The sequence below is a fragment of the Austrofundulus limnaeus genome, unplaced genomic scaffold (genome assembly GCF_001266775.1).
Source record: "Austrofundulus limnaeus strain Quisiro unplaced genomic scaffold, Austrofundulus_limnaeus-1.0 Scaffold32, whole genome shotgun sequence".
NCBI classification, from domain to species: domain Eukaryota; kingdom Metazoa; phylum Chordata; class Actinopteri; order Cyprinodontiformes; family Rivulidae; genus Austrofundulus; species Austrofundulus limnaeus.
The window spans coordinates 2,365,530-2,377,639 of record NW_013952434.1 but is presented as its reverse complement, the minus strand read 5'-3'; the positions used below and the strand labels follow the sequence as shown (position 1 = coordinate 2,377,639).

The 12,110-nt window shown below is 40.6% G+C and overlaps 1 protein-coding gene across 3 annotated transcripts in view; it reads left to right on the top strand.

Annotated features, from left to right (window-relative positions):
- Positions 1–602: 602 nt before the first annotated feature.
- Positions 603–12,110, top strand: part of ripor2 (RHO family interacting cell polarization regulator 2) — a 53,791-nt gene continuing 42,283 nt past the window's right edge. For 2 of the 3 annotated variants that reach the window (XM_014005842.1, XM_014005840.1), the window contains exon 1: positions 603–696. In XM_014005842.1, the coding sequence (XP_013861296.1) occupies positions 618–696 (79 nt within the window). In that variant the 5' untranslated portion in view covers positions 603–617. Of the gene's footprint in view, positions 697–9,488; positions 9,741–12,110 lie in introns of those variants that run through there. The other variant, XM_014005841.1, reaches the window with a different exon arrangement.

The window sequence follows — 12,110 nt, the reverse complement described above, 5'->3', positions numbered from 1 at the left end:
ACACACACACACACACACACACACACACACACACACACACACACACACACACACACACACACACCTTCCCTGCCTGTCCTCACTGGCTCCAAACTCAGGATCTAATTATTCCTGTTAATCACCAGGCGCTGGAGCTGACTCATTGTGGATATGGACACACATGCACACACGTCTCTGATGCTCCCCTTACAGTAAAAGCACACAACACATGCGCACCACTCACTCATACAAGTGCTCTCCAAACAACGCACACACACACACACACACAGACACACACGCTCTCACTTCAGCTTTTTACAGGATGTTATGAAATGAACACCGCTGCTGAAACTTAGTGAAGGTCGCTGAGTGTCCTTTTCTCTCACCCACACTTCATCTGACACACATGAACACACACACACACACACACACACACACAGACTTTGTCATGCACAGAGCTGAAGCTCACTCAGCTCAGTCCCACTTCCACTCGTGTGAGGAGCCTGCCGGGGATCGGACTGACGCCTGAAGCGAAGAGACCAGAGCCGGGCGTTGATTCGATTTTACAGGCCAGTCGCTTTCTGCTGAGCTTCAAAGCATCAGCCCGAGAAGACAAGCGAGGAGGAGGAGGAGCAGCGATGGCTATGACCGACATCGCCGAGGATGACCTGGATGAGATGATGCGTGAAGAAGCGGAGGACGTCTTCTACGAGGACGGTAGGGCTGCCAGGTTTTTCAAGCGTTGGGAGGAGGCGTGGGTTTGCAGGGCTGGGACGGCTGCTTTTGGGGTCATGGTTGGTTTTTGACTTGAAGCTGTTGTTGAGGTAAAGAAAAGGGGTCAAASTGATGGCTGAGTGGTGACCCGGGTGGGTGGAGGTCCTCCAGCTGTGCAGGTGTGGTTGACTGCTGCATGGTTGAAGGGGTCCTGACACACACAGCTGCTCTCAGCAACAACAAACTCACTTTATTTATTTGAAGAMCTAGAAGCTATGGTTATTCCATGCAATCATTTTATTTATTACTGTTTGTTTTTGTATTCTTTAAGACTTTTTCTGCTTCCCTGACCAGGAGTTTATAGTTTCATTTATTTTTTAAACTGAAACCTGTTTTAGAAAGCGGAGAGGAGCTGTGCCCTCTGCAGTGTGGGCGTTCTTGTATAACAGGCAGATGTTTTTAACCAGGCATTATGCACCATAAAAATAAAAAAATCTACTTTCTGTGAGCGTTTTTTRAAACCTCCTGCAGTCAGTTGGACAATGGAAGACTTTTAATCTGGAGAAATTGACAAACAATGAAAAACATTGTGCCTTTTGTACTTTAAATTAATTTGTGACAGGGCTTTATTAGATTCCTTCTTTTTAAAAGACATTTATCACATAATTTACTTGTTATCAAACACTTCTGTCACTTTCTTTTGTTGCACCTTTGGTGTTTCATTGTGAATTATCTTGTTAGATCTTCTACATGTTTTATTTCCCCCCACTGGATGAGTTTTATGCTTTAACAGCAGGTCTGGATGCTCTTGCATGTTAGTGCATGTGAACGTAGTATAAAGGAGATTCCCAGATAAAGTTTGTTRCTCAGCTAAAAATAAAAATGCCCTTAAAGGAATTTGGGGGAAAAAGTCACAATTGGCTCAAGTTTGGATTGAGTGAAAAACATTAATAAAGCTTTTATAATTTATGTAGGCGTAATTGTGTGATGGTTGCACAGATCTTTTCTGCTCTAAGCAAAAATAACATTTGAAAAAAAACATTTTTTAAAATCTGGTTCTGCCTCCTCCCTCTAGACAACAACCCATTTAGATCAGTTTCACAGCTTTTCTTTGGTGTGAATTGGTTTTCTCAAATCCTCAACTCTTTTATTTTCTTTTACACTCAACAAGTGTTGCTGTTTTCATCCTATATTTCTGCCCAGCTCAGTTTACCTGCTCACAGTGTTTAAAGTATTAAATCTGCAGAGATGCTCCCAGATGTTGCATCATCTGATATGAACTAATTCTCTGACCCAGTTTTGACTGATATTTGCTGCAAACGTGACGTTATCCTCTGAACGACTCAGCCAGGAGGTAATCAGTCACATGACACTCCGTGTTGAATCGGCCAATCACAGCTCGCAGAGTCACGCTGAAGTTGGCCAGCAGGCATCAGTGTGTTTATTCATAGACTCATCTGAAGGCTGCAGAATGTGGACCACTTATATTTTCTGTTCTAATTAGCTCCTTTGGATTAAGGACGGAAATTATTCGACGTGTCTTGTGTTGAATTATCAAGTATTTAATTTTTACTGGTGCTTAATGCAAATTTATTATCACTGTCCTACTTTCCTGCTAATAATTAGCTTTATTGTTAAGGGGTCAGCGTGCAAATTAATTCTCCTTACATGGACCTGCAGTTCTGTTTGACTGTGCACAGCACCGTGTTTGGAAGAATAAAGGGCATCAAAAAGCAAATTTATTATTAAGAAGGAGTTTTAATGTTTAACTTTAAAGCAGGGTGTCCAATCCTGGTCCTCGAGGGCCACTATCCTGCATGTTTTAGAGCCCACATAGCAGACAGAAGTGGGCTAGTTCTGGTGTCAAGCTGGCAGTGATGACATGGCAACTAGATGTGGTCCAGGTCTAATGATGGCACTGTTTTTAAGATAGCATGCCAGTGCTGGCCCACACTCTGGAAACCACATCTGGGCCACAAAAGGGCCATCATTCTTTGCGATATCTAGACAGAGCGTCTGGGCTGCATCCTTCGAAGGACCTAGCCTTCCCGGTTTACGTGGGTCAGGGTTCTTTGTCAATCAAATTTGGRTGTTTTAGCCTTCAGCTTTATTCCTGACCTTGCCGCAGCAACCGTGATGACACTAAACAAAAGCAATGAAGTTAAAAAATAGATTGAAATTACCAAAATATTAATRTACCAATAATATTGATATTATAAATTAACAAAAACTCAATTAGAGGCAATACACGACAAACTAAGAGCTTGTTTACAATGATTCCTAACAAGGATAATTTTAAAAACTTGTCTATGCAAATGACAAAAGCCTAACAACACAACCAGATTTTTATTTAAAACTGTACTCTTGTCTCTCAGAAGGATCCTGAGAATGATYCACCGGATCCGTCCCTCAAATTAGGACAAAAGGAGGATGCATAGACGGGTTGCAACTGGAGGAGCTTTTGAATTTGAACAGCCTTCGGTGCATCGCTGTGATGAAATTGGCCTTCGGGGGRTGCAGCCTCTGAATTTAGACACAGAAAAGAGTGTTGTGTGGACTGATAAATCTTTACTATACGGGGAGTTTTCTCTGCCCCAACAACTGACATGAACCAATGGGTGGTTAACAGGCTTCTGCAGAACTTGAAGAGGCGATTCAGCCACTGAATCAGGTGTGCTGGAGCAGAGAAACAAGTAAAACATGAAGGATAACCTTGAAAAGTTACAAACAACCACATATACAGTAGTTGTAGGTAGTTTTTTGGAGGATGATGGTTTTAAGAACTAAAAGAWCAAAAAGATAAATYTGGAGCTGAAAACATTAGCAGATGTTACCAGARTAACCTCTTGACCTCAGATCTAATGTTAGAAAAGGGAGTGTATGAGCCTCAGACCTACRCTGTCGGAGACAATAGGCTGAGTAAAGGGATGGTTTGTCTTCTTTGTAATGTTTCTGTTGAGCTGATTTATGACTAAATGGARGCGAACAGCAAGCAGACTCTCCACCCCACTTTCTCTGCTTCTTCCTTTCACTCAAACTTTCAGCAAAGAGCTTCACAGAGTGGGTAAAATGTGCTTGAGCTCAGCTGCTCTGCAGAAACGTGAGAAAGGGCTCACCGCATGCAGATATATATCCTTTTCTAAGTCGTGACATTTCAGGCACACGTTGACCGAGTTATTGTGTCTGCATGAAGGAGCGTGATTCCAGCACGGCTTCACACATTTCATCAGAGGCGGGCACACCGAGGCAGTCAGAGGGGCTTATTGTGTGACTCATTCACCTTACGGTGGCATCCAGTCGAGCATGAAGAGCCCGAGAAGAAAACAACACCGAGTCTGATTCCTGAAAATAGAATCCAGCTGAAGTACTTTTTAAATTGGTTTTCAACAAGTCAGGGTGTTCTGCTCTGATCAGATTTTATGCMTTTGTACAACAAAATACACAAAGGAGAACATTTAATTCAGAAATAAGCAGAATCACTGCTGGTATAGGACATTAATATCATTATTATGAAGAACAACCAGTACATGCCACAGGAATCTGGAGGTTTAGCTGGTTTTAGTTCATATTCAGTCTCAGTAAGTGCTGCTAATTTTTTGTCAGTTTTGTGTCTGTAAAGTTGGATYAGCTGCAGCCATCTTTTACTGGGTTGACTCCAAAACTGAATCATYTGCAGACTAACATACGGTGTGGATTGTGTCATGTGCTGAGATTTTTTTAGTCCTGCTGGTTTTGGTTTGTGGTCCTTTAGGCCTGCTGCTTAAACTGCCACAAATCAGACTGATTTAACAGACACTGACAGACAGCTTTGCTTTAGGGGTTTGTGAGGTTTTTTTATGTTTGGAAATATTAAGAATTCACAATCAGGGGAAAAGTTATTATCAYAAAATGCTGGGAAAATGTTGTCACAGAGGTTGTGACAAACTAACAGTTTCTATTTAAAATAACAGCTCTTTACACAACGTAGCTTTATTTCCTTGCTATCACACCTCCACACACKGTAAATGTCCCCTTTTTACACTTTCCTCTAAATATAATGTTTCTTTTTTCTGAATTACTTAAATTGTACCAGTTAAAAGAGCACAGAAACTCTGYTGAGACCAAAACAATCTTAACGATTCTTTAATTTCCTCTTCATGAATGAAATTTYTGGTCTGCTGATGTTTTGAGGAAGTACCCAAGAGTGAGAGCAGCAGCGGTGTTAATGACTGAGCCTGAGACTGAAGGCACCACAGTTAGACCTGCGTGTTAGTTTAGTATCTAAATAAACCGGTGTTTGACTAACTGGGTCAGGTCAGAAAGTATGAAGAGCTGCTTTCAGTTCACAAGCGAACCAGCTCTGGATGGCTGCTGCTGTCATGCAAGAAGATTCTTCCAGTTTCTTCTTCAGGAAAAATAATTTCCTTTTCTGTGGAAAGGTTAATATCTTACCTGTTGCAGATAGMACTTTGAGCRACTCCAGTTTGGACAAATRGAGGCAGCTCGCAGAGCTATCTACAGGTAAGATGTTAAYGGTTCAYAACCTTTTCACAGAGTTTGCTCTTCGACTCTTTGCCTCAGGGCTTGCCTTATAGTGTGTTACTAAAAACACCGAGGCTTTAAAGAACAAACATGTAAATCAGAGCATGACACAACATGAAGTTGTGTCTTTAAAGGAGAAGATGACAACTGTTTGGATTCATTTCCACTGCTGTAGAGGAGCAGCATTCCTTTGGTAATCAGGAGATAGAAGAAAAGGTACATGTCAGCGAAAAGAAAAAAGACCACTGGCAGCAGTTTTTCATGTAAGTGTGAGAAATCTATTACATCCTATTTTGTGAGGTTCATATAAATCTAATCTACACTCTCCTGAGGACAGCCTGTTATGTTCTCATTCTGGTGACGGGAGACTCATCGCTCTTCTGCAGCACAAGTTATCAGCTCCTGCCCAGAGGTGGAGAACGCTGTAAAAGATCTTCTCCTCACTTATTACACAGGGAAGCAGCTTCAGCGTGCAGAACGAAAGCAGGAGGCTGCAAGACTAGAAGGCAGGTTGAATTTCACACAAATCCATTTCTCTCTCAGGAGCCTCTTGTCTGAACTTGCCTTGTGCAGCGAAGGAAACTGTATCCTCCTCCTAACAGACACGCTGCCTGCCAGGACACTGGATCACAGTGACTGGATGCCAGCTTCTAATTTATTACCAGGTTCTGAACATTTATACAGCCACAAACAGCTGTGTCCTGCGTGACGTAACGATGATGCTGAGGATCAGAGGAGCTCTTCTCCTCTAGTGATCCGAGGAGCTTGAGGAGAACACATTCTGCTCTTGCTCAATCTCAAAACAAAATCAAAAACACTTTTTGGCTGCATACTAATATTAAAATATTTGATTAGATGGACAGTTTTGCAGGGATTGTGTTGGTTTGTTTAAAACACAAATCCAGTTTTAAAATACTGGATTGAGCCGAAATTATAATAGATTAKAAACCCCTTTGTTTTACCACCCTCATCATGTTTAATCCTGAAGATTCACACACCTACAGTGTCTGACCACTGCTGAATACACACAACACACAATATGCAGTTTGTGCGTCAGAGGCTGCTCCACAATAAGAAAAGCTCTGACCTAAGGGGACCTAGCTGCCATCTTGCTGCCCTGCATCTCCCTCTTCCTTCTCCTGACAGTTGGCTCCACTGACCTACTTTAGCCAAAGTGCTCCAGCTATCATTATTTCCAGCAGCCTTTCACACAGTGAAGAAAAAGGAATACCAAGAAAGACAAACAAAAAACAAAAAGATGCATTGGATTTGTGGATTTTAGGTGAATTTTAATGGTGCAATGTTCAGTAAGTTGAATGATGCAAGAGTAGAAACGTTTTCCTCCATCTCAGCAGGCTTCTTTCACTTTCCAGAGGGAACTTGTCTCTGTATTTTTTTTTTTTTTTTTTTTTTGGGGTCTTTGGTGTTTACACTGGCCTCTCGTCACAGCTGTTCCGGTGCACTGCTAACCTTTTTCTGCACAGAACCCATGTGGTTGCCGTGATGCTGTGGGCCACATGGGTGTGTGAGGTTTACACTTAGTGGTTTGGATCTTCCATCACAATGAGGTAATCCTGTTCAAAGCATGAAACCCGACAGACCACCCACGAATCTCTGCAGAGAGGTCGCCCGCTTGAGGTTTGGAGGTTTCTCTCTAGATTTGTCAGTTAGAACCATACAAACCTGGTGGGTAAGACAACAAACCATAAGCAAATCATTAAATCTGACACTAACACAGTGYGTAACGAATGGTTCATTTACCTAAAATTGCCATAAAACCAMAAAATTTTCATAATATATTAGATCAGTTGGATCACTTGAGCTTTGAGAGGCGGTGCAATAAGAAAAGTAAAATTTAAACAGTAATATCTCCAAYGTTTTAACCAACGCACAGAAAACCATGTCTCTACAAAGACCTTTGCAACTTAATCCCCAGTTTGACGTGACTGGTCACAATATGCATCTTGTCTTAAGATATAAATAAGATGTAAAAATACTAGAACTGATTAAACTAAATCTCATTCCCAGGTCATATATTCTTATGTTGTCAAATAAATGACTGTYAGATGGATGTTACATACAGTAAAGGTGTGAGGTGCAGACAACCTCTGTTTGTCTGAATAATAAACATGCTGACTAACATCTTACTTTGTATAGATATGCTTATTTACATACATTAATATTAGAGCTGCGTGTTACAGATGTAGAGTGGAGCTTTTACTTTATGCAGCTCTGGAACATTTATATTAAATATATACATGAAAAACTGCACATGACCTACAGTTGACAAAACATGTTTTACTCAAAATTCACAAACTCACTGTTGTTAAATAGTCCCATTAAAAAAAATAGTCCCATAATAATCCCATCAACTGGAAAGGAGTGTTATTTTTTAATCAAAAAGAGCTTTTCAATATCAGTCATATTCAAACCTCATCAGCATGAAATCCAGCATGAAATTGTGACACATTTTCCTGTCTGTGAGGAAAGAGAAAACTAAGATGAACTCCCTTTTTGCGGAGCTTGCATCATCTTTTGGAAGTTGTGAAAAGGTTGCATTATGGGATGTTTTTATGTGAAAGGAGATTGCTGAGCGTTATTGGTTAACTCTTGCACCCAATATCATGATCCAGTTAACGGATTATGATGAAACTGTCAGAAAGTAACCGAATAGGCTGTACATCTGAACCACTGAAGGGAGGCGCCAAAACTACCAACTTTAGCAAAGACAAAAATGGTTAAAACTCAGTCATTGATGCAGATACCGAGCTAAACATTCTTTCCACCACTGCTATTCATGATGGCCAACACAGCTAAACACACTTAATCCGACACGCTGTTCCATTTTTACAAATATTAGAGATTAAATTTGACGCTGAGCAYCATTCCTTTACTTTGCACATGATCTTCACTTAAATCTTTGGCTAATTCTGAAGAGAATTAAACATTACCAAAACATGAATCATCTGCAGCTTGTTTCTCATTGACAGTGTCTGCATATAGATCAGCTACGTGTTTATGTGGTTTATTCGTGTGTGTGTGTGTGTGTGTGTGTGTAGCATGTTTGTGCTGGTTGTCCCATAAATATAGCTGCATGGTCAGTGGCATCTGATGACAACCATAATTACAGGCTGAGCCGTCCAACAGCCGAGGAGCTGGGAGGAAGAGTGAGGGTTTGTGTGCAGGTGTGTGAACGCACCAGGGCTTGTGGAAACTCTGCAGRGCTTCCTGGATGTGCTGCACCCAAGATTTCGTAGTAAAACGGACAGAATGTGCTGTGTTTAAAGGCTGACTCCCTAAAGCAGGCCGGATAGAAACAGAAACCCTATTGCTCGTCTTTTTTTTTAATGCYGTTTGTTTTCACCGGGGGAGGTTAACGTGTTCTCATTTTGGCTCATTGTCAACAAATATGATTATGTACCAAGCTGGAGTTAATTTCTAAGTCAATTTACAGAGTGCTTGAGCACCTCTGAACCGTCCCATTAAGATTAATCATATGGAGTCATTATGAATCTGTCGTCTGCTAACACCAAGCTGATGGATTAAAAGGGACAAACCATTTTCTGCTCCCGCTGCTTCCTCGAAAGACAAGGTGAATTGGATTTGTATGGACTCAGCGGAACAACATATCCACTTATGGAGGACAATTATGCTGGCAGGAGCTTTTTAAGATGACTCATTTTTTATAAYCAGGCTGCAGAAATGGACTTTCTCTCTCCCTCAAACAGCTTCTAGAAATAAAAGTGTTTTTTTTTCTGTGTGTGTAGTTTTCTTTCACATAATTTAATCTATTTGCTGCTTGCTGTCCAGGGAAAAGTGCTTGCATAATAATAATAATAATAATAATAATAATGTACAATTTTCTTAAACTTATATAAAAAATATTCTGACAAATGATGCCTAACAAATTTTTAAATTAGTACCAGTCTGACTGATGTACTTCTCTAATTTTCTACTAAATAAAATGAATCTAATAAGTCTGGCTGAATTTCGGTGTTTATATTAGTTGTAATTTAAAATTTGAGGCTGTAAAAATGTTGTTTTTACAGAGCTTTATTTTGAATGAGATAAACAAAAGGAGACTGAAATGTTAGGAGCTCAACCCCCCACATGAAGGAGCAGAGAGTCCATTCTTCTGCATCCAGACCAGTTTGTATTGTGAAACAAGATAGCCACGCCCTTCGTGTGAGATAAACKGTTCTGATTGGTCGCTGGGGCTTAGAAGGCGGAGCTCTTCAAACACAAACCAGAACGTGTGAGAGCGGCTCCAGTGTTTGCTGTGAAGCTGAGACTGCCGCTTATTAAGGAACAACATCGACAGATACCGCTGCTTTCAGCTTCTGTGGCTGAAATTTATCTGTTTTTATTCATTTAGTTGTTTGTTTTTGTAGCTACCTGGCGGAAAGCCGGAGAAATCTTTGCGCAAAACGCGAAAAATCACTTTCTCTTTTTTTGTTATTTTCACGGATGGATGGATTGGCGCAGGTTGACGCCGCTGAGAAGGCGCTCTGGTGAAGTTTGAAGAGGTGAGATGAAAGYATGTGTGTTACAGACACACCAGACGCATTTGAATCGATGTGAGGGCTGAATGTTAAAGAGAAACCCCCTCTGTTTTTATCTGTCTGCGGGGAAAGGCTTGCTGCTCTCCGGGGCACTGGGTTAGTGGATCAAGGATGCAGTGTGCAGGATTACCAGACAGGAAGATTTTTTTTTAATTACCGTTTTTACTTTATTTTAAGCATGTAAATAATGGAARACATCAGCCTTATTACTGGATGCAGTCCTCATCTCTTTGTTTTTGTTTAAATAAACAGATAAAATTAAAGGTRCATATTGGGAAAACATGAAATAAAATATAAASAATGTTTTCCTGAASTATATCAAACGGTGCAGTTGGAAAGGATTTAGTTTTTCTAGCTGTATTGTTATGAAGTTCTTAAATGTGGGTATGCAGTCAATGTAAACCACTTGAACCCTCTGAAAAATCACATGAATGCTTATTATGGACCTGATTTAGGCCGATGTTGCCCATTTGGACAAATTTCTGCTTTTTGTAGTCCACCCCCCCCCCCCCCCCCAAATAATCTTGTCAATTTATATCTTCCAGAAAAGGAGGCTAAAGATCTGTTTTTAAAGTTTCAGATATGCATATTCTTCAAATACAAAAAGTCAAAGAAAACAGCGAAACTTGGCATAAATTTGTCACATAACTGGCTTATGTTTCATTGAAGTTAGCTCAGCTAAAGTGAAACAGGAAGTGACATCAAAAGGAAACTCTAAGAAATAAAACTCTGTTTTTTGTTTATTGAAACAATATTATTTGAACTCTGACTCGTCTTCATATCTAATAGTGACTCAAAATAATCTAAACATCAGATTATTCTAATTTGTGTTGTTAGTCATTGTAGCAACGCTCTGTTCACGTGCAGACATTCCCCTTTGACATCATTTCCTGTTACTTCACATGCAAATATCTCAACGACTGTTCATCTCAGCATTGTAAAATTTATTTASCAATATTTTATCAGTGATATCTTTCCAAAAATGCATTCATAGTTATTACAAAAACCCTGATGTCTCAGGGACTTTAAGGACACATTTGTGCCTGTTTTCCTGTTTGTTTATTATGAGGCTCGAGTTGCAGGTGAAACGTGAGTCAGGTCTGTGGTTTTTAAAGGTTTACAAAGGTCAAAGGGCATCAGATGCAGACCCGTGCCACCCACAGTCTTTTTGCCGGCCGAATCCGAGCAAACAAAGCAAAGCAGCAGCACCTCTGTGTTTAATGTGATCAGTCTTCTGTCAGGAGATTTTTATTTATGTTTTCCCCTACTTGTTAGCGGTTTTCCTACCTGCCAGGACACTGATCTGTGAAAATTACTGTTTAAAATCCTGCCGGCGCTGTGCTGAAGGTACATTTTTTTCAGCTGCACGTGTTTCATGCTGATCAAAGCTGTCTTGAAATCTCAATTCCTTGCATATTTTTAAATTTAAAGTCTTTTTAAACCCACATAACCTCCCAGCTGCTCAGCTTCCCATGCTGTGCTTCTGAGAATTTTTCTTTTTTAGTGCTGAATGCTTTTTGAGCGCAGCGCCAGGCTGACTTTGATATGGTTAAGTGGAAGCGCTTTGCTTCGCTGCCAGCCTGTTTGGGCCACGGCTAAGCTGTTTGAAGGGGCCTGGAGATGAGGGGTGGTGTGTTTATGCCAAGCCGAGACGGGGATGCAAGACCAAGCGTCTGTTCCCAGACTCTCACACACACAAGCTTTTCCCCGTCACCTTCTCCTCCTCTTCACCGCAGCCGGCTTTTCATTCCCCTGCATCTGCTCCCTCGGTTTCAGCCCCACTTTCTTCTCCCCCTTGCTCCCCTTCCCTGTCTTTCAGTTTCTCTGCCTCACACACATTTCCTTCTTTTCTTTCCAAAGCCTCATTAAAGGAATTATGACTCTGTGGTTTGGAGGAAATTCAGATGCTCTCTCATTTTGTTGGGTTTTCCCCCTGAAAAAAAACTATAAAAACCTCCACGGGGCTGTGAACAGAGAAAACCKGCAGCACCTGAACGCTCAGAACAGGAGGAGCCAAAGTTGATTAAAAACACCTTGTTCTTTSTTAGCTCTTTTTTTATTTGTTTCATCCATCAGAACAGACTGTTTTGTCAGAGTGCAGTCATTATTTCACGTCTTGTATTGTTCATGCASATGTCCAGAACTCTAAAAGGCAGAGAGAGAATAAATGTAATCAATAAATGGGTGGTATTACAAATTATATATGATATTTGTTTTTACTTATTTTAGCTGTAGAATGTTCTTAAAGCAGCAGTGAATCACAGTCACATAAAAAACACATTTCTTGCAACAAGATGGAATAATTTCACAAAGGGTTTCACCTAACCTTTATTT